This window comes from Ceratotherium simum, chromosome 7 (genome assembly GCF_057802395.1).
Source record: "Ceratotherium simum simum isolate JZ-2026a chromosome 7, ASM5780239v1, whole genome shotgun sequence".
NCBI lineage: Eukaryota > Metazoa > Chordata > Mammalia > Perissodactyla > Rhinocerotidae > Ceratotherium > Ceratotherium simum.
Genome location: NC_141906.1, coordinates 84,821,979 through 84,844,186, shown reverse-complemented (window position 1 = coordinate 84,844,186; position 22,208 = coordinate 84,821,979). Strand labels below are relative to the sequence as shown.

General features: G+C 51.7%; 1 protein-coding gene across 6 annotated transcripts in view; it reads left to right on the top strand.

Moving 5' to 3' along the window:
* IGSF9B (immunoglobulin superfamily member 9B) overlaps positions 1–20,668 on the top strand; it is a 50,571-nt gene extending 29,903 nt beyond the window's left edge. For 3 of the 6 annotated variants that reach the window (XM_087433942.1, XM_004438491.3, XM_087433943.1), the window contains 6 exons: positions 562–646; positions 2,752–2,913; positions 3,264–3,309; positions 3,920–5,572; positions 13,354–13,475; positions 16,502–20,668. In XM_087433942.1, the coding sequence (XP_087290068.1) occupies positions 562–646; positions 2,752–2,913; positions 3,264–3,309; positions 3,920–5,572; positions 13,354–13,475; positions 16,502–16,704 (2,271 nt within the window). In that variant the 3' untranslated portion in view covers positions 16,705–20,668. Of the gene's footprint in view, positions 1–561; positions 647–2,751; positions 2,914–3,263; positions 3,310–3,919; positions 5,577–6,221; positions 6,312–7,052; positions 7,099–13,353; positions 13,476–16,501 lie in introns of those variants that run through there. The other 3 variants (XR_015552770.1, XR_015552771.1, XM_014793756.2) reach the window with 3 other exon arrangements.
* The last annotated feature ends 1,540 nt before the right edge of the window (positions 20,669–22,208 follow it).

The window sequence follows — 22,208 nt, the reverse complement described above, 5'->3', positions numbered from 1 at the left end:
CAGCACGTGTAACCAGACACTGAGCTCAGCTCCTTGCTAGGAGTCTAACCTGGGATGGGCAAAGGATTTCACAGCAGGATTGTCCTCTAGCTTTGCCCTTTAGCAATTAGAGCCCCTGGAGAAGAATACATTATTTTTTTTCTACCTGACCCCCTTTGATGTCTCTTTAGCGGAGAGAGGGAGCAGCTTATTTCATGGATACAGACAGTCTCATCTATCTTTCTGCTTCCTTCCTGGATACTAGTTTAGTGCTGGAATTGGCTCGTGGGGGCTCCTGAGAGCCCATGTATGCATCTCTTTCCATCTCTGCTTTCAGAGACCTCATGTGTGCAGCTTGAAATCAGCCATGGTGGGAGTAGGTGCACCGTGGCAATTTTCAAATGCTATAAATCAGGACTTTTTTTAACCCCAGAAAGCCAGGTGGTAAACACTTCCAGTGCACCACTGCTTCAGGTGCCTGTTGCGTGAGAGATCATCGCAGGGTCGGGGATGGTGGGGTCAGGGGTGGGGTCAGGGCTCTCCCGGGCCCTCGGCTGACAGGTGTTGTCCCTGGGGCTGTAGGACACCTGGTATGAGTTCCGAGTTCTGGCTGTCATGCAGGATCTGATCAGCGAGCCCAGCAACATCGCCGGCGTCTCCAGCACAGGTACTTTGGGGGTGGGTGTTCTCTTACAACTGTAGGGACGGAAGCCCTAGAGCCACGGGGGAGGCCCTTTGTGAAGCAGCTGCTGTGGGCAGAGAGGCTGAATTGGAGTCCACGGAGGGCTCTGGTCGACTCTGCGTGAGTTGCACCATTTCTTAAGCCCCTGAGAGCCATACTTCTGCTTCCATGACGGGTAAGATTTCTCCAACTAAAGGGCTGTGTTCATGAGAGTTTCTGTAAGACAGGCACAGAGAGAAATTCAGCTAATCTTCTCATTATAGTCGTCAAAAGGGGGTTGATTTAAGTTCTTTTGCTATAAATTTTCTGTTTCCTCCAGCGCTATCCTCTGTGATGGGGTGGGGCGGTGAATTGGAGCAAAGAGACAACAGGTCAACAAGGATTTATTGAATGCCTATTATAAGACTGCTTTATAATTATGGTGGTTTTATTTGGAAAATTGCTGTTTGGTGTTGTTTCCCTTCACTCCTTCCTCTCCCTAGATTTTTTCAGGCTAAATAAAGCAAACTCCCTAGCATTTTCTCCATTTATCTTTCTTTCTCTTGGCCCTGGTCCCATTTCCTCATATCTTTCTCCTGAAACAGAGCAGGGTCCCTCCCTCCCCCAGTGAAGTAGTTCCCTTGGTAGGGGAAGGCGCTCTTTCTTAGTGATCAACAGTGGCAACATTTCCTTGATCACTGCTCGCACAAAGACCCCTAGGACCTGTTGGCAAGGAGCTTGGCCAAGAAGCTCATGCAGCATAGAGTTACAGAAGCCCTAGGGTGGCAGATCTGGGGGAGGACTGAAGTGGCGTGTGGCTTCTGTCCTGTATATTAGGCTGTTAGGCACCACGGAGCTCTTTTTTTTTGCACAAAGCTGCTCCTATAGGCAGCAGAATCAGCGTACTTCTGTCTTGGCTTCCCTCCAAGGAAGAGACTCAGAGAGACGGAGGAACAGGGAATATAGTTTGTAGCCGAGGCCAGAATAGAAGACTTGAGGGTTCGGCGGGCTCGTCTTGGTGAACTTTTCTGTAGTCTGTGGCTTATGTCTGGCTCCCGAAAGGAAACATACATAGTTGGAAGATTCCTCATGGATGAATGATGCCGCTGCAACCTCAGCGTTCCCCGTATTTAAGCCCCCATTTCCAAAGGCTGTAGCGTTCATTTTTCCACTCAACCAATCAGCATAATTTGGATTATTTTTATCCTTTGTTATTATCAACATAGCAATGGATTCTGGCCAAATATATCAGAATATATAGCTTTCCCCTTTAGTGAACCTAGAGTGGTATCCACTAATATAGCTGTCCTATGAAGTATGATATAGCAGCCTGGTCTAGTCCTGGTCTGTCACCAATGGGCATTGTGAATCTGGGCACAAAGTGAGGTCAGTTCTTTACTTGTACAATGGAGAAATTGGACCCGTGTTTACTGTCGCTGCCAGCTCCAGCATGCTGTACTGAGACGACGGGGACACGCTGAGCTTCCCTGTAGAAGTGGCTCACCTGTACTGTAGCGTGTTAGAGACGGACAGATCTGAGTTCTGTAGTAACAACCCCCTCTCCTCACGTAGTGTCTTACCCTCAAGGTGCCTCCACATCTAGGCTCTCATTTTGTAGAGATGGCACGGCAGAAAGCAGAGAATATCAACTGGAAGTCAGCATAACTGTGCTGTAGTTTCGGCACTGATATGCAGTGTCCATGTAAGCAAGCCACTCAAACTCAGCCAGTCACAGATTTTTCATTTAGAGAATGAGAACAGTAACATGTGCTCTGTCTACCTCATGTGCTTAATGTCAGAATATCTGATAATATGCATGAAAGCACTTTGCAAAAAGTACCAGACAAGTATAGATTATTATTGAAATTATTATCCCTGTGGGGTAAGAGAGAGATGCCATTTCTTCTTGACAAGCTGTGTGGCAATTGCTTGACTTCTGTCCACTGCCCCTCTTCCCATCACACAAACTGCTGCGATGTTAGACTTGAGCGTGGAGCCTGAGCTTTGATACCGTCTGTTCTCCAGAGGTGGGGAAACACCGGGGGGCTGGGTAGAGTAGGCGGGCCTGGGCCGGGCAGGGACTCAGGCGTGTTCCCTGCCCCTCCCCGCAGACATCTTCCCGCAGCCGGACCTGACCGACGACGGGCTAGCTCGGCCTGTGTTGGCTGGAATCGTAGCTACCATCTGCTTCTTGGCAGCTGCCATCCTGTTCAGCACCCTGGCCGCCTGCTTTGTCAACAAGCAGCGCAAGCGTAAGCTCAAGCGCAAAAAAGGTGGGTGTCTGCCCCCCGCCTGGCTCTGTGAGCCCAGTACCCATGCTCCCCTTCAGCAGAGAAGGCCCATTTTAGCACATCCCCCTTGACAACAGGGAAAGGGGGATCTGGTGGATAGAACTGCCAGTGGGACTTGACTTGAAAGAGGGAATAAGGAGGCAGGGATGGTGGAGAGAGTGATGGCACCAGAGCTAGGGTGAAGGCATAGGCCTCTGAACTGGACAAAAGACGCCAGACACTGGAAGGAGCTACGTCCCTCTGTGGCTCTGCTTCCGGCCCTGCTGACGCCCGGGGGAGTTTTGTTGTCTCGGGCCTTAGTAGACTCTCTCTCCACTTCTTTTTCCTTGCAGATCCTCCACTGTCCATCACGCACTGCAGGAAGAGCCTAGAGTCTCCGTAAGTGTCCCTGGCCCTGGGAGGACAGTGCAGTGGCTGTTTGTGGTGTGTGGGTGGAAGGTGGAGAGGAGACAGTAGACAGTTTGCCTCGCTCAGCCCCAGGACAGTGCTTCTAAGCTGTTCACTATTAATTGATCTGCATGGTGATTTTAAGTTGTTTACACTAACAGAGGCAGCAGTAGTGTAGACAATGCAAATTAGCAGATAATCTGTTTCTCTAGCTTTGGAATGTATGTCTGTGATTTTTTTTCATCATAACAGATTTGCCTTCTTAATATGTTTTGCTTAAGTTAATGTTAAAATGAGCTTGCGTTTCTTGAGCACCCTGGGAATGGAGTTGGAGGTGTGACTAGACAGAGTGTGGCAAACAACAGGGATGGGGCAGAATGAAGGGAGAAGTGTGGGTGTGCATTCGGAAGACGGACAGCACGCACCGAGACAGTGGAGAGCTGGCCAGAGTATCTCACGCTGAAGTACACAGCCCGTCTGCGCTCCTTTTCCTTAATGTCACCTTCCTAGGTGTCTGTGCTTGTTGTTTGTCATGAGAACAAAAAGAAGTGATGGACAGGTGTCCCCCCCTCATCCGTCCCGCTCTCACTCACCCCCACAGCTTGTCCTCTGGCAAGGTGAGCCCCGAGAGCATCCGGACGCTCCGGGCCCCATCAGAGTCCTCCGATGACCAAGGCCAGCCAGCAGCCAAAAGGATGCTGAGTCCCACCCGGGAGAAGGAGCTGTCCTTGTACAAGAAGACCAAGAGGGCCATCAGCAGCAAGAAGTACAGTGTGGCCAAGGCCGAGGCTGAGGCCGAGGCCACAACGCCCATCGAGCTTATCAGCAGAGGTCCCGACGGCCGCTTTGTGATGGATCCCTCCGAGATGGAGCCCTCGATGAAGAGTAGGCGCATCGAGGGCTTTCCCTTTGCGGAGGAGACGGACATGTACCCTGAGTTTCGCCAGTCGGACGAGGAGAACGAGGACCCACTCGTGCCCACGTCTGTGGCTGCCCTGAAGTCCCAACTGACCCCTCTGTCATCCAGCCAGGAGTCCTACCTGCCACCACCAGCATACAGCCCTCGGTTCCAGCCCCGCGGGCTGGAGGGCCCCGGCGGCCTGGAAGGTCGGCTCCAGGCCACAGGCCAAGCCAGGCCCCCTGCCCCCCGGCCCTTCCACCACGGCCAGTATTATGGGTACCTCAGCAGCAGCAGCCCTGGGGAGGTGGAGCCGCCACCTTTCTACATGCCAGAAGTGGGCAGCCCCTTGAGCTCCGTGATGTCTTCCCCACCCCTGCAAACCGAGGGGCCTTTTGGCCACCCCACCATCCCTGAGGAAAATGGAGAGAACGCTTCCAACAGCACACTGCCCTTGACTCAGACGCCCACAGGAGGGCGCTCCCCTGAGCCCTGGGGCCGGCCAGAATTCCCTTTTGGGGGCCTGGAAACCCCGGCCATGATGTTCCCCCCACAGCTGCACCCCTGTGATGTAGCCGAGAGCCTGCAGCCCAAGGCCTGCCTCCCCCGAGAACTGCCCCCCACCTCCCTCCAGGTGCCCGCGGCCTACCCGGGCATCCTGTCTCTGGAGGCGCCAAAGGGTTGGGCAGGCAAGTCGCCAGGCAGAGGCCCTGTCCCAGTGCCCGCCGCCACCAAGTGGCAGGACAGACCTATGCAACCTCTGGTGAGCCAAGGGCAGCTAAGACATACCAGCCAAGGTATGGGCATACCTGTGTTGCCTTACCCCGAGCCGGCCGAGCCGGGGGGGCACGGTGGCCCCAGCACATTTGGCCTGGACACCCGGTGGTATGAGCCCCAGCCCCGGCCCCGGCCCAGCCCCCGGCAGGCCAGGCGTGCCGCCGAGCCCAGTTTACATCAAGTGGTGCTACAGCCCTCCCGGCTCTCGCCTCTGACCCAAAGCCCCCTCAGCTCCCGCACTGGCTCCCCTGAGCTTGCCGCCCGGGCCCGGCCTCGCCCGGGCCTCCTGCAGCAGGCGGAGATGTCTGAGATCACCCTTCAGCCGCCAGCCGCCGTCAGCTTCTCTCGCAAGTCCACGCCATCCACGGGTTCCCCTTCCCAGAGCAGCCGCAGCGGGAGCCCCAGCTACAGGCCTACCGTGGGCTTCACCACTCTGGCCACAGGCTACCCCTCCCCCCCGCCAGGCCCTGCCGGGCCTGGGGACAACTTGGATGTGTTTGGACAGACGTCTTCCCCTCGAAGGATGGGGGAGGAGCTGCTCAGACCAGAGCCCCCCCCACCACCCTTACCTACTTCAGGGTGAGTGTGAGCTGGTTTCTCCTGCCCACCTACACCTGGTCATCTTCCTCCCCCTTCCTTCCCCCACCCTCCACCCTTTCCATTCCCCTGAATGACAGGGCTTGTCTGGACATGCTGCAGCATCCCTTCGGGAGAGGAGTTCTGGGCTTGGCATCCGCAGGGTGTGGTCACTGGGGTAGGGGTAAGGCTTACCTGCCCAGGTTCCCCGTGAGGAGCATGAGGGGTCTTCTCCACCCAGCTCAGAGTTCTCAGGAGGCCCCCAGGGTGATGGGGAAGGGGCACACACGGGCAGGGATGAGGGCGTGGTGTCCGAGTGACTGGTCACCCTGGTTCCTCTTGGAGTGGAGAGCCCTCCACGTCTCTGTGATCCTGGCTGTGGGGGGGCGGTTCCAGGGTTTGCCCAGAGACCTCGTATCCTGCCTCCTTTTCTTCCCCGGCCCCTCCTCCTTGCTAAGCAGGACCCTGAAGCCTGGCTTCCCTGGATCACCAGGCCGGGGGGGGGGGGGTCCTGTTCCCAATCTCCTGCCCTTAGCAGCCTAGTGAGTGCCAAGCCCCTCCCACGGCCTCTCCAGGGGGCGAGTCCTGGAGGCTGGGAGCACAGTCTCAGGTCTGGAGCCACATACCCCACCCCAACCTGTGTGCCTCGCAGGAAGCTGCAGACAGACAGACAAACAGACAAGCTCCTGTGGTCAGCCTGCCTGAGAGAGCACACTCTAAACTGTAGCAGCTGGTATTCCAGGTACCAGAGTCGGCCTGGACGCCTGTCTGTGCCTGTTTTTCTCTTGGCTTTCTTCCCCTGCCCTCCTCCTCTCTCCTCCTCCTCCTCCCAGCTCCTCCTCCTCCCCTTCCTTCCTCCTCAAGTCTGTCTTTCTCTGTCTGCCTTCCTTCTCCATCTTTGGGTTGGCCCCACTTGCTCAGAAGAGTCTGCAACGTCTCTGTAGTGCCCCCAGTCCCTCCTGCCCTCCCTCCCTCTCTCTCCTTCTCTCTGGTTCCGTCCTTTGGTCTCTCTTCTTGATGTGGCCATCTGTGCAGGGGACCTGAGCAGAGGAGGCTGGCCTGGTGGTGGGCGGGGTGGGAGACGTCTGAGGAGGAGGAGCCCAGCGTCCTTCCCCTGTCCCATTCACTCCCACCTTCTCTGGTACCTGGAAGTGCAAGCCACACCTCCCACTGCCGCCCTGCTCCTGTGGGCCCGGGGAGGTGGAGGAGCGCTCTGGCGAGGCCGCCGGACAGGCGCCGTGGAGACCGGGCCTCTGTCTGTGCAGGAGATGCTGTGCGCCGAGCCCTGTCGTCTGTGCTTTGTGCCGCGCCCTCATCTGCTTCGTCCCATTGTGCCTGCGTCTGGTCTCTGTCTCTCTCCTCTCCTCCCCTCCACCCATTTTCTGGCCTCGCGTGTGGTTCTCTGGTCCCTGTGCCTCCCCCGGGTGTGCGTGGGTGGTCCCGGCGCCCGTGTTGATAACGCTTTGTTTCTGATTGATCTCAGCTATCTGGGCAGTGTTGTCGAGACAAGCCTCTCCTCAGCTCAATAGGTAAGGGAGCTCCGCGGCCGGGCGGGGCAGGGCGGGGGGGGGCGGACAGGCGGACGGGGCTTCCGCAGGGCCATCGCTTCCTTGACAGAGGGATCCAAACCATATGCCCTCACCCCTCTGTGGGGCCGGCAGCCTCCGCTCTTCGATTCCCCACGGCTTCTGGGTTCCCCACATCATGCTGCTCCGATGGCCCCACCAGGCCATGCTCCGCCCCTCCTAGCTGCAGCTTCTGAGCCCCACCTCACGTGTCAAGCCCTCTCCTGGAGCCTCCTGCCGTTTTGCTCACTCAGACACCTCGCCATGCTGCTGCCAACACACCTAGAGCTTCCCACAGAAGCCCCTTGGGACAGTGCATGCACCCTAAGGGACCTCGAATGCCTGAGGTCTGCTTTGCATCTCTGCACCCTTGGAAACCTGTCTGGGGCCACACTGGTGTCCAGGAACCGCCCCATGCCCCATTTCTGCCCTGTTTTCCCAGCAGCCTCAGGCACAGTGTCCCCACCTTCCTCCCTAACCCCTCCAAAGACTCAGATCTTCCCCTGGTGTTGCTGGTCCCTCACCATCTTCTTGGGATCTTACTAATGTTTGGTCCTCTCAAGGAGCACAGGGTTGGGGTGGCCCAGCTCCTTCCCCAACAGCTGGGTCTTCCTCAGGACCAGGTCACCTATAGTCCTGTCAGGGTGAGGTCAGGGACATGTCACCACTTCCCAGGCTCCCTGCATTCTGCAGCCGTTCTTGGTGGTTCCAGGACTGAGATGTGGACCTTGCCCTCAGGTTCCAGTTGCTTTAAAGGTCCTGTAGTAGCCACCCCAGCCTCCTTGGGTCACAGCTCTAGGGAAAGGGTCTTGGGAGGAGCTGCCCAGGGGGAGAGAATGGGCTTCCCCCTGGCAGAAGGAAGTCAAGTTGGCAAGAAGAGAGACGCCCGGTGGTGAAGTACTGATTCCTTCCTCTGCTCTCCGCTGCGGTTGACTCCTCTTCCAGCATTCTTCTGGATGAAGGTCTCAAGAAATTGGGTATTTTAGAGGGGTGTCAAGTCGCTTAAAGAGGCTTAGGGTCACCTGAGACTCACTGTCTCTCATAGTGAGTAAGAAGATGCTTCTTTTTGCCACGGATGCCATTGCCCATGCTTCCGGGAACAAGCAAGTGCAGGCACAGGGCACTGGAGGGAGCCAGAGGGCCTCCTTCTGGGTGCTCCTGGCTTCCCTAGGTGAGAAGCATCTGCATCCCTTCCCCACCTAGAGATGTCAAGGGGGCTGATGATCCTGACTCAGGCCTAGAAATGTCCTTCAGTCTTAAGAATGGCCTTCCAGAAAGAGGACTGCTTTGTCATTTCTTTACAATCTGCAGCTATAAAAGTGTTAGCAGCCCAGAGGTCCTGCGATTGTGTGTGAGGCCGGCCGATGCCACATGTGGCCTTAGCACAAGAGAGCACGGAGGATGTCAGGATGTAGTGATGAGCTCACCTGTGCTGGGGGCCTCCTGCAACTTGCTGAGTGGACGCTCCGGAGTGGCAGTAATGGACCGTCCTCCACCTTCCCTGCTCTCCTTCCCTGTCCCCTGGTTGTGACCCGTGTCACCCCCTGAGGTGTGATAGCTCCAGGACCAGCTCTCACTCCACTCTCGAGAAGTGCCTGGACCCCATCTCATTTGTTCCTGTCACTCCCTTCCCTCGACCGTTGACCCCCTCACCCCTGGAGTCCCCGCTGTGCCAGTTCTGAGAGAGCTGAGCTGTCATCCTCTTCCCACTGTGGCAAACCCAGAAACCAGGGGTAGCGACGAGGGAGCATTGTCTCCTCCAGCCTGGCGGCATCCCCAGCCTAGGAGATTAAAACCCTCCCCAGAGCCTTGAAGTTAGACTGGGCGGTGCTGGGCAGCAGGAGCCACCACGTGCTCTCCGCTTGCTGGGAGCCTCCCGGGTGGGCGTAGCTGCTGGGCCATTGGGAGCATCAGGCTCCTCTTCAGACGCTGTCTTCATGCTGCGCCTTTGCATGTGTCTCCGCTCGGTCTTGCTTGGAGAAGATGTGACACGTCTTGTCTCCGTCTGTTCTCGCTCTGTCCTATTTCCTTCAGTTCTCTCCTGTCCTCTGTCCCCACACCTGCAATTGTGTCCCGCCTCCACCTCCTTTCTCTCTCCCCTCTGTCTCCTCTTGCTAACTCCCATCTCAAACGGGGAGTTGTACTGCGGAGGCCTGTCCCTATTGGGGGGGTGGCTGGGAGACCATGTGGTTTCCTCAGCTTCCTTTCTGATAGCAGGAGCAGGCCTGTTGTCACCTCTCCCTCGAATCCCCTCTCCCCTTAATACCAGCTTTGGTCTCGATGGTGTAGGTGGTTTGGGGAGCATGGACGGGGCCCCCTTTTACTAGGTGAACCCTGGGGAGGAGCTCCCATTTGGAAACAAGCCTCTCCTGAGTTCTGTACCCAACCCCACTAGGAGGGCGCCATCTGCGGGCAGAGCCGAGAAGGAGCTGAGCTCCGGACTCCTGGCTTTCTGTTTTGTACATGGACAGTGGATTTACCTTTTTTCTGGCCGCACCTTGTCCATGGGTGGATTTCATTGGCCTCCCATCCTCAGTCAGACAAGCAGCGTCTGTTCTTGGGCAATTGACAAGAGGAGGAAAATGCTCTTTACTGCACTGCTTCTGCCAGTTGACGGGGCTGCCTGCAGACTGTCGTCGTGGTCGGCTCTTAGGGCAGTAAGGGCAGGAATTATCCAGTGGAGTCTGACTTTCCTGCCCTGTACTTTGCCTACTTTTGCACCAGCCTGTGTCTTTCCTCCACTGCTCTGGGAAAGCAGAGAGCTAAGCAGCTCAGGCCTCTTGAGCTAAATGGTTGTGATTCGGGCTTTGTATGGAATTTATGAAGAGAGAGAGAGAGTGTTAAAGTAAATTGCAGGCAATTTTTGGTAGTTCAGAACTTCAGAGAAACATCACAGGGGTGCAGAGAAACACAGAGAACTGGGGTTTATGAGTAACATGATATGGAAGATCCAGAAAAACCTGTAGGCTTTGAGGCCTTCAGCTTTCAGTAATATTCCTACTTCCCGGGAGAAGGAGAACCCCAGAGTTTGCTGGATTCCTGTATGTTTTAGAAGAATTGCGGCCGGTTGGAAAGAGCACTGTGATGTCACTTCCTGGGGAGCCCAGAGTTGGGTTCTGTTCTACTGGGGGGACCTGCTGGTCACCTGCATTCCAGGGAAAGGACGGAACAAGCTTCCTACTCTCTGGAGACACTAGCCCCAAAAGCTTCATTACCGGAAGTCACCTGGTGGGCTGGACATTGGCGGGGACACGGCCACCTTTCCTAGGAAAGGGAGGCAATTTGTGTCCAAAGGCTGTACATGCTGCAGGTCAAGACTGTTGGACCACATTTCATGTCTTGTCTGTATAATCTGCTAAAAATAAAGACCTATTTTGCGTCCCCCTCCTTCTTGTCCTTCCAGACACTTGCTTTTATTTTTTTCTCCTGCATTGGGAGAGTGTCCTGGTGTCTCCAGGAGCCTTCTTCTGTCAGTTTTCTGTGTTTGAGCACTGAGCCAGAAGTGAAAACAGGTGGACAGCCAGTATCCTGGAAGGGCTGGAGCTTGGCTGTTTCACCAGGGAGAGGTGGCTTATCCTCCTCAGTGCCTCGGTGCTGTTGGGGGATTTTTGCCTGAAGACATAACTTCAGCCAGCTTTTCCCCTCCCTGGTCGGCCTTACCTGGCTGTGCCGCTGAAGCAGAGAATGTCAGTGACTGTGGCGGTTAGTGCCTTCCAGGGCAGGTTGATCTCTGGGGGGAAGTGTGGAAGCGTGTTTTGTTCTGTGTAGCTTCTATAGCCGTTTCCACTGAGAGGAAGTTGGAAGAGCAGTTTAACCTAATGTTGACAGTCTTGCTTCCATCACGTAATAAATGGATTATTGGACAAGCTACATAACCTCTCTAACTTCAGTTCTCCATCTGAAAAATGAGGTCAATGTGGTATTTACCTCTTAGGGTTGTTGTAAGGATTAAAGAAAATTACTGTAGAGAACATAGAACGGTGCCTGGCATGGTAAGTGGTAAAGTGGTAAATAAATGCTATATGAGAATAATGATAGTAGTTATAATATGTTGGTTGTAATAATAGTAATAATATCATGCTGGGACGTTTCACCTGGCTTCAAGAATCCCTAGGAATTTTCAGGGGCGCCCTGTCCCAGTTTCTCTCATGCTCTCGTGTTTTGTGTTGTTTAGGCACTGTTCCCTGGGTGCGCGTGCTTGTCATATACTTCCTCAGACTGTACATATCTCACCTTGTATGGTCTTTCTGAAGAGGCTGGCAGGACCAGGAGACAGCTGAACTGAGCAGTGGATTCATATCTTTGATTTTCCTTTTAGGCAGCAGGAAGAAGCCTTAGTCAAGGATGAGAAGGGGGTGAGGACATTGCACTGGCATTGGAGTCATGCTCCCTCGTGCCCTAGCCATCTCCATCCTTTGTCTGCCTTCTACATTCCCTCCCAGCTGCTGCTGCTGCTGCTGCTGTATGGGGTCTCTGTGGGTAGACTATGGAGTTTGTGAAAGAGGAAGGAGTGGGGAGTTGGCAGATTGGGTCTCTGGGGGTAGAAAACCTGACTTCTAATGGTGAGTCGACTTCTTCACCATGAGACTGCATGTGCGCATGTAGGTGGGGCTTCTTAGCTCTGTGCTATCAGCGGGCTGCAGAAAATCAAGAAGTTGTCTCTGACCTGAACTTTGGAGCAGCTCCTTGATACTTTATTTACTAAAGGGCTATGGAATGATGACATCCGTCAAAGAAGATGGAGGTTGCTTCATTGCCAATTAATGCAGGAAACCCCAGAGACCAGAGGCTTATCTATAATTAGTCTGGAAGTTTTTCCTTCCCTCATCCCTTCAGAGATACCCAGTGTTGGGGAGATGTGGCTGCCGTCTTCCTATCCCTCTATCTTTTTTTTTACTTCAGACTTGGGGCTTGCTCACCACTGGGATGTCTTTTCCCATCACACGGTTGGCTGTCCTACTCCTTTTCATCAGATTTACCCAAAATTATTTGCGATGGAGATGGAAGAGGGCGATGTGGGGATTGAGGAAGAGTGTGATGGACCTCCGTCCACATGGCCCTGGAATGCACCTCTTCCCCTGATTTTGTGCTAATGCCAGCACTGCTGGGAAAGAAAAAGTGACCTGTCTCTCTCCCTTTATTCCTCAGGCTCCAAGTTTGGCTTACCTTGAGAAGAAATGGTATTGATAACATATCTTCTAGATTTTCTTTTATGACTCCTGAAAAGTTCTCTTTAGTATGTACAGATTGTCACAGACAGTCTCAGCTCTCAGCTCTCTTTAGTCCCCTTTGTCATCTGGGCTGCATAGGCTCCAGTCAAATTGCTGACTTTGTTCTAACCATGCAGTTGATCCATCAGGCAAATGGCAACATCGACTCTGCAATTGGAGGAGAAAGAGTGACCTATGTACATGGTCTTCTCTCCCAGTGACCTCGGTTTCTCGGTTACATCTTAAAATATAGATATTCACTGGATACTTGCTATAGATGGCAAGGGTTTTGCAAGGCTGCTAGACTTGGGCACTCTAACCATCGTAATCTACTTCAACTCTTTCTGTTCTCTTACATAACTGGTGAAATGTGAGCCCAGTCTGCAGAGGGTCAGGGAGACACCCTGCTGGAATGTTGGTAGATGATAAGTATTTGTTGCTGTTGGTTGCTGGGGTTTGGCCTGAATCTTGTAGATGGAAAGAAGAAGCCCAGTGAAGCTGGGTTTTATATACCCTCCATCTCACTGGGCACTGGGTTTCTCGTTTGGCCCTGTCCTCTTTTCTGGAGGAGGACAGGTAATTGGGATTGAGGTTGCTTGCTTCCTGCTTTAATCTGCCCTTTTACTTTTCATTTAAAGGTCTTGATTTTGATGGTTTCTAAGAACTTCAGATGTTGAGGCTGCTTCCTCCTCTGACCTTACTCCTCTCAGCTTGAGTTATGTATGATGAGCCTACTATTAAAGTCTCTCTCTCCCTTTCCTAGGTCTTCTGATTGCTCTAAGATTGGTTTCCGTCTGAGGTAGGCCTGCCGCTGCTGGAGCTTTCTACTGGGTTTTCTCCCTTCCAGGAGCAATAGAAAGGCAGGTGTCAAGAACCATTGTGGACACCTGGACTCTGCAGAACTCTCTTCTCTTCTCCTCTGGGTCAGCTGTTTGGCTTTCTTCCAGTCCCTCTCCAAAAGCTCCCTCTTCTGGGAGCTGACCTGTGCCTCTCTGATTGTCCCTTCCAGAACACATCTACCTGCACCTGGGAGTACTGCTGCACCTGAGAGGCTGGAGGCTCTGAAATACCAACGGATAAAGAAGCCCAAAAAGGCGTCCAAGGGCTCTTTGAAGTCAAAGAAACGATCCGGTAAATGGCGGAGAGCCCCTGCTCTTCTCTTTCCACCTTGTCTAGCCGTTATCATGGGATTGTTTGCTCAGGATCCCAACCTTGGATTTTCTCTAGAATTCAGCTCACCAGCTTATCTTTTCATTTGTTTCTCTTTAACATTAATTTTCAAACAATACATGAATATAATTTTTATGTAGAAAATGAGAAAGATAAGGTTAAAATCTCTGATTGCCCTCCCAATTTTGTTTCTTCCCACCTAGGAACCTCTCAGGGGTATGTCTGTGCTTAGACCCTTTCTGTGTATACACTTTTAGAAAATATATTGTTTTGTTTCAATGTATTTTTTAACAACATAAATAGTATCTTATTTTTTTTCCATTCTGCAATATGTCTCCTTATATATTTCTTCTCTATCATTTCATGCCTTCTATTTGGATGTGGGAATTATGGGGTCCTACTCACTGCTTAGATGACATCGTGGCATGGACCTAGCCTCTGCAGGTTGAGCAGACTTGTCTCAATGAGATGGAGTGACATCTTATCTCGTAGAAAGGACACCTCTGTTGACATATGTCTGATGTTCATCTGGCAGTGATAGGTAACTTCTAAGATGGTGCAAAAATAATGCAGCCCTTTTTTAGACTTAGAAAATTCCTTAACGTTTATCATGTACCCTCTTTTTTACCAATAGCTTTAGAAATGTTGTGACAGGCTATCAGAGAAGACTGCTGAACAGTTTCCTTGCAGATCTTTAATGACTACCATGGAGTGACTTTCTTTAGAGGCAGAGTTATGGAAAAGTGTGATACAGGGGCCCCTTGAAGCTCTAGGAGACAGTGAACACTTATTTCTCACTTAGCCTTTGGGTGGTGCTGTTGTCCTATTAGTTTATAGAGGGGACCACTTAGACAGAGAAAAAGGAAATGAATTTTTTAGGGCTTGGGTGAGAAATTGGAGCCCAAAGCTGAATTTTCAACCCATTTAAGCCCATTTCAGCTTAAGACCCATTTATGTACCTGCCACCTGCCTATCTATTTTTTTTTTTTTTTTTGTAAAAAAAGTCACATCAGCTCTTCTTTCTTGTTCTGTTTCTAGTGGTCTGGTTCCCTGTAATATGTTAACGACTCTCAGATGTCTATCTTTAGCCCAGATCTCTTCCATGAGTTCAAGTCTCATATGTCCACTTGCCTGCTGAACATGCACTTGGGTGTTTTGTGAGCCGTTAAAATGTCTAGAATAGAGTTATTGATTATCTTCTCCAAATTTGCTCCTCCTCACTTCTTCCCCAGTGTCATAAATAGCACTGCTACCTACCCAGTTGCTCAGACTGCTTCAACTGTGGTTCGTCTCTTGCTCTTAGGTCTTACATCCAATGTATTTGGTAAGGTCTGTTGCCTCAACTTTTAAAACATGTCCTGAATCTGACCACTCTTTTCTGTCTCAACTGCTAAAAGTAAATTCTGAGTCACTCATATCTCTCACCTTGACTATTGCGATAGCCTTCTAGCTGGTTCTCCTGCCTCCCTTCTTGCTCCTTCTGCAGTATATTCTATACGCAGCAACCAGAGTGATCTTCAGAAAGTGTAGTCACATCCTCTTTTAGTTATGGCCGTGTGTGCACACATGCACGCATGCATGCACACATACAAACACACTTCTGATTAAAACCTTCCAGAAGCTTCCCACTGCAACCAGAACAAATTTCAAACTCCTTATGATACCTTGTCTGTCTTTCCTGCCTCACTGTCCTCTGCTCATTCTGCTTCGGCCACAATGGCCTTCCTTCTTCTTCCTTCCTCTGTCCTCCTTCCTTCGTCCTCCTTCCTCCTGTCTCCAGAATGTGTCACTTCTGCTCTTAACTCAGGGCTTTCACATTTGCCATTCCTTCTGCTGGGAACGCTTTTCCCTTAGATCTTTGGAGGGCTCATAATTCAAGACTCAACTCAAGTGTTGCTCCTTCAGTGCTTCACTCAGTTGCTATCACATCACCTGTTTAATCTTTCTTTGTAAATCTTTAGTATCTGAAAATTTAATTTCTGAATTTTTTTAGTCTCCCCACCCCTACACAAAAGTATAATCTTCTAGAAAGCAAGGGCTTTACTGCTGTATGCCCAGAAGGGCTGTGGGGCTAAGGAGCGGCCTTGAGGGTCCAGGACAGGCCAGGCCTGACTGTTGCATATAATTAAAGTCTTTAAAACCACTTTTTTTTTTTTAAATTTTTTTGTGAGGAAGATCAGCCCTGAGCTAACATGCATGCCAGTCCTCATCTTTTTTTGCTGAGGAAGACTGGCCCTGAGCTAAAATCTATTGCCAATCCTCCTCCTTTTTTTCCCCTTTTTCTCCTCAAAGCCCCAGTAGATAGTTGTATGTCACAGTTGCACATCCTTCTAGTTGCTGTATGTGGGACGTGGCCTCAGCATGGCTGGAGAAGCAGTGCATCAGTGCGCACTGGGGATCCGAACCTGGGCCGCCAGTAGCGGAGTGCGCGCACTTAACCGCTAAGCGCGGGGCAGGCCCCGTGATTAAAGTCTGGTGTCAGGTCTGTCGTTGCTTGTGGGGGAGTGAGGGATGGGGGTCGAAAAAATGTATCCAGTCCCAACCTGTTCTTAGAAGCCTTGATCCCCAGTGCCTAGGATGAAGCCTGGTATCCAGGAGGCACTGAAAATGGAATATTGATATTTCTTTAATAAAAAAAAGAGAAACATTAGATAAGAGATATTAAGTGAATATATTCAATATTAATGAAAGATAAAATAGAAATGCTGATTGACTAGATGTATGCCTACAGAAAGCACAGTCCCATGAGTCCAGCCTCCTTGCCCCATTAGGACTGAGGGAGCAGACTTGGGGAGCTGCTGCCTTCGTGGCAAAGGAGATGGTTTCTCTGCTTCAGTCTCCCATCAACTTGCGTGACTCCTTTCTCTTAACCCTAGACACCTGGAATATATGCCCTGGCAGATGAGAAAGGAGAGTGTGAGGCTGTGTCCGTCCTTTCCACTCCGTTTTCTCTTCACTGTTTTGTGCACCTCTTCCCTTCTCCCTAGACGATTCTGCCTCCCAGCAGCTTCCAGACTCTCAGGTTCTGTGGCCTGACGAAGCTGTCTGCCTCCGGAAGAAGAAGAGACATTCTCGGCCTGACCCCTTTGCCCGCCTGTCAGACCTGTGCCACCGCCAGCTGCCGGAGGACCAGACGGCGATTCTCAACAGCGTGGACCACGATGACCCCGGCCATGCCACTCTGCTGTGACGCAACCCAAGTCTAAGTGTTCCCAGAGCGAGAAGGCTGGGCTGAGGGTGGGGGAGGGATGTGTGGCAAAGGGTGTGCGAGCCTCGTCTGCCTCTGTCGGCTGAGGGTTAGTTTTGAGGGCTGCTCAGACCTTTGCATGTTCTCTCTCCGGCCAGAGCAGGAGTCTCCTCCAGCTCCTGGCCTGCTGGCCTCTCTTTGGGACAGAGGGCTGGGGGCAGACCTTTCGCCAGGGTAGGGATCGGGAAGTGAACAGGGGCAGGGGGAGTTCTTCCTCCTCCCCACCTCTTCCCTCTTCACTAGATTGATTTTTCTTACCTCTTCAAATATCGCTGGAAGTGAAGAAGAGGAAAGCAATGGCTTTTACTGCTCTCTGCTTCTGTTTCAGTTTTTCAACTCCTGGAAGAGGGCTGGGCTTCCATCCCATCTTCCAAACTCTACATATATATAGATATAGATACAAATGCAAATGTATGTAGTTTGTGGGTTTCTCTATGTGTATGTATATGTACATTGGAGCAAAGTGCTGTTTATTTCCAGGGTCAGTGAAAGAAGGAGGAAGAGGGCAGCAGACATCGGGTTTGTGAGCAGCACTGGCAGGGAGCTGGCTGGGTGCCCTGGTGTCTGTTTTGGGCATTCTTCCTCCTGAAACGGGATTCATGCCTTCTCAGCTGAATTCACCATTTGTCTCTCTACCTTCTCCCATCCGGAGCAGAAAGAGAGGCTTGCCATGATTGCCAGCTGCCTGCTTTAGGGGTTCAGCAAGGAGTTACCACAGAACTAAACACGAGCCTTTATTTCTTTGTTCCTGGGTGAAGAAAAGGTGGCAAAGGGCCAGACTGGCATCTTTCTTCTGCAGTTTGGCTCATGCTACAGAAGTAGAAGCTGCTTAGCAGCGGGGCTGAGCAGGCCCCGATGCACAAATTAGAGCTCATCCGTCAGTCCCTTCTGGTCCAGCCAGGGCGAGGAGCCCTGTGGCCAAAGGGCCTCCCATTCGGGAGCCATCTGTGCTGAGCACCAAGCTGCCGCGGCTCTATTTATATCCTTCTGTGGCTCAGCACCCTCTGGAGTGCGGTTCCAAAGCTGCTGATTGGATTCCTCCTTTCCTTTTGTGGGAGCTAATTCCCCAGATTGATTAATTGCCACTTGTGGGGAGCCCGCCTGCGGCTCCCTTGCTCACTCTCCACGTACTGCCTGCTGACTCTTCTTTGCCCAGGCGCCCTCCTCCATCCTGTGGACCTGGGTACCAATGGGATGGGATCAGATGAAGCTAGGCAGCTTCAGATTCCTGGGTTCTAGGGGCACTCTGCACCCTCCTTCTCTTCCCCCAGTTCTGTTAATGTGGAACTGGCTGAGGCATGGGAATGAAGGTGAAAGGGGGGGTAGGTAGGGGCCTGGGCTCTGATCCTTTCTCTGCCAAAATCTTATCCTATTTCAAACTGTTAGCACCCAGAAGCTTCTGTGAGGTCATCTTCTGTGAGGGACTAAAGATGTATCTCTCTCTTCCAATAAGATAATGGTGCTGCCCAAGACAAGGCAGACGGCCCTGAGGGTGGTTGGGGGTGCATCTGGTCTCTCTTGTCCCCTCTTGCTGTGCAGGAGCCTACCCTTCCAGCTGCCTGAGAATAAAGGTGGCTATCAGGTTCCTTGAAGTATTTCCTTCTTGGTGCTGCTGTCTTGGTAGGTTTGGGGACATCTACCTCTCCCCAGTTACCCTCTTGGACATTGCCCAAGTCAAAGCACTAGGTGCTTCTGCGAGTTCATTGCAGTTGCCAGTGGCTCAGCCCAATGACCTAGGCAAGGTGGGGCCTCTGAGAGCCGGGAACCTGCTCCTTTCTGGGAGCTTCCATCTTAGGGGATGAGTTCTTCTTTGCTGCACAGACCCCGGTGCTTCCTTTCTCTCGCCTAGCGAATGGGGACCAACTCCACCCTTGGGATTCTGCCACACAAGTCACACAACCACAGTTCATTTCTGAATGTGACGGATTGTGGCAAAAGAAGTGGAAGGGGGCAGAGTTTCTGGCCCTTGTCTTGTTGACTGCCTCATTGTTCTGGGGCTAGGGTGGAACCTGGACTTTCTGGCTAATGCACTTCTCTGAGCATCCAAATCCACTTGACTACTGGGCAGCAGCTCCAGCGAAATGGGAGAGCAGAAATCGGGTGACTCTGTCTTCTTTTCTGAGGCAGCACTACCTCTGCCACCACGCCCCAATAAGTGATTCACGAGTACCTCTCCGGGGGCATGTGAGGGTGCATGTGGGGCTCCTACCGGGTCACTTTGTAGGCTTTGTCTGTACTCTCATGGAGTGTTGTTTCTCAACCATTGTGGATCCTGGCTGGAATGTGAGGCTGGGGTGGCAGGATGAATTAGGCCAACCTTTCTGAGCCCCGTGCTGGGAATTCTAGGCCCTGAGGTTACAGAAGAAGAGGAGAAGATGAAGCAGAAAGCGTTGCTTCTTTGGGATGTCATACAAGGCTGAGAGCCAAACTCTAAGCTGAGGTGCCTCAGACCATGGCTGTTTTCCCCGGGAGCCACCGTGAGCTGTTTTCACGGCTGACACGGGTGCTGGCTTCTTTCTTCTCTTCTTCCTCTGGCAGTGCCCTTCCCTCAGCTCATCAGGCCCAATGACTGGAGCAGTGCTTTTTGCTGGCCACTGGGTGGCAGCTGTGTCAGGATGTCCCCAAGGCTAGAGAAAGGACACAAGGCCAACCTGTCTCCTGACAACCTCAGACTCGTTTCTCCTCCCAAGAGGGCTTCCTTCTTGTGACTGTATCATTAGAGGCCAGCAGACTTCCAGCACCCTGGGAGCTATTTCATCCTTCCTTTAAGGACTGTGATGGAAATTGGCAGAATACAGTCCCCTTGGTCCATGTGATGAAGGGTAAAGATGTCATAGGTACACGCTTAAGTGCTGAGTGTGTGCACGTGTGTGCGGGTGTGATTGTGAATGTGTGCATGGTGGGATGTAGCCCTTTCTAGGGACCAAATGTCCTTTGTGCTCTGCCCCTGAACAATTGCAATGAGCACTCTTAAGCTTCCTAGGACTTTCACACTCCACTCTGTGGGAGATCAGATGTCTTCCAAACTTCCCCTTTTATGGTCTGGTAGCTTTGCAGGAGAAGTAACTCAGATAAAAACCTATTCCTGTGTCTCAGACTTTTGTCTGACCTTCATTCTGCATCTTGGCTGGAAACCACAGCTGTTTCAGGGTTAGGTGATTTGCAGACCAGAAAAAGGGTAAAAGGATTCTAGAAGGGGCTTGAGGCTGAAAGCACTTAGGGGGATCTGAGACTGCAATTATTTGGGGGAAAACATGAGCAATAAGGAGAAATAAGGAGAAGGCGAATCCTGTTTCTTGATTGCTGGCTGACCACACTGAGTGGGTTTCCTGGCTTGAGTGGGGTCATGTGCGTGGATGTCGTTTGTGGCCCCGGCTGAGCATATGCTGGTGACCTCGGCCACCACGTCTCTCAGCCTAGCTCCCTAGCACCTTTCCTCAAGAGATGGGGGTTTGAGAGGTCTTCTGAGATTCTGCTTTCTCAACAGACAGGAGGCTTCATCCCCAGGGTGGGCAGGCTCTGTGCCCCCTCTGAGCGACCTGAGTCCCATGACTGTGCTCTTGGGAGAGTCTCAAGCAGGGGTGGATTGGGGTGAGTAATTAGTAATATTTTTCAGTGCTCTCTGTCTTTATTTTTGATTTGAGATCTAAAATATTTGTGGTTGAACTGATTCCAGTTATTTTCCAATGCCCTTTCATGCATAGGAAACTGACTAGGGTTCAGATGTGGAATTTCTTGACTTTTTTTTTTTTGACAAGGTTGACAAAACAGAGGCTTTGGGGGAAACAGACTTCACAGAGCATCAGGGCGACTTTGCCACTCCCCAGGATTAGAATAATCCAGGCTGAGGTGTGCGTGACTGGAGCTGTTTCTTCCAATTTTGTTAGAAAAAGCCTTTTCGGGGGTTGGGGTGGGCTGGGGGAAAGAATTGTACATAAAGTACATTTTATTACTATGTAAAGAAATATAAGAAAAGCTAATGGTTAATCTTGGGCTTGCTTTGCTTGCATGTAAAAGAGCTTTGGGGGGTATCACAGGGATTGCTGGGGAGCAGTAGGAAGGAGTCAGAGTAGAGATGGGTGGGAGTGTGGGGGGGGTCCCCTGAGTACACCCCCACTGCTCCCTCTGGGAAGCGTGCACATTCTCACCAGGGCTTCTCCACCCAGCTGTGCATTTTTGCCTTCTCCAAAATAGAGGGAGGTGGCTCCGGCAGGCTGGAGGCTCAGAGCCACAAGGGGCTGCGCTTGTTGCTCTGGGGAGAGGGCCCAGGAGTTGTGTTAATGTCCAGATCTAGGCTGGCTAAGGTAACTGATGGGGTGGGTGTTTCAGGAAGGAGAGTCAGAGAGCCAGAGCATAGAGAGGAGGTCACATTCTTTGCCAGGTGTCTGTAAGGCTGGAAGGGGAATAGAGAGCTAGGTAGTAGCTGGGGGGAGTAGAAGGTGGGGATCCTGGGAGATGACAGTAAGACCAAAGCTAGGGGACATCAAGCCTTCTCTTTCTCTTTGGGGCACGTGATAACTTAGTTACCCCTAAGGGTGCGGTGTACAAGTGGGGGACTGTCCCAAGAAAATGAAGAGGAGTGATTGCCCTAGGGTGGGGGCAGGCCGGGGAGTGGTGGCAATGAAGGTTATTTTGGGGGGCAGGTGTGGAAGAGTAATAGAGTCATTGAGAAAATACTGTGGGCTGGAGTCTTGGAAAATAGGCCCAGATAGGATCTTGGAAGAGGTCTTGGTCCTTAGCTAGCCTTCCTTGCTTCTTCTAGAATTAACCTATAACACTAAGAGCCCAAACCAAACATGGACATATTTTTTGGATGTCTTTCAACTTTATCTACTTGATTTTGGGGGCTCCTCAGGCCCAAAGCTAGGAGACTTGTCTTGAGATTCCCTTCCTATCACTAGCTCCGTGTCAGTGGAGAAGGAAGAATCATTCTCATGAGCTTCGTGCATTTTTTCTCATAAGTGGAAATGGCAGGTGGCCTTTTCCTCCTCTTCCATGATCTCAAACTGTTCATAAGACATTGTTGCTGGTGATGGAGAGGAGAGACTAGGGCTTGGCTTTTGCATTTCTCACCCTTCGTTCTTGAGTTATAGAGACCGCTTTCAGACCATGAAGCTACGCTTGGCTTTATACCTAGAGGTTTTGTCCTTACTTTCTCTTCCTTTGACAAGTTAGGGCCTCTAGTCTTGTTGACCCAGGAGGGTGAAAGAATTTCACCCTGAAATCAGACCAACCATTCCTCTATCCTCTTTGATGTCTCCAATTCTCCCTCCTTTCAGATCAAGGGGCAGAATTAAATCTCTTCTTCAGAAGAAGTCAATAAACCAAGGATCAAAGCCCAGATTGGACTTCAGCACCCTTAGCAACTTGATATTTGGTTAGGGGTATTCATACTACCCACCTCTTCTGACTGAGAGTGAATCCACACTGGTTTAATGCTTTATTTC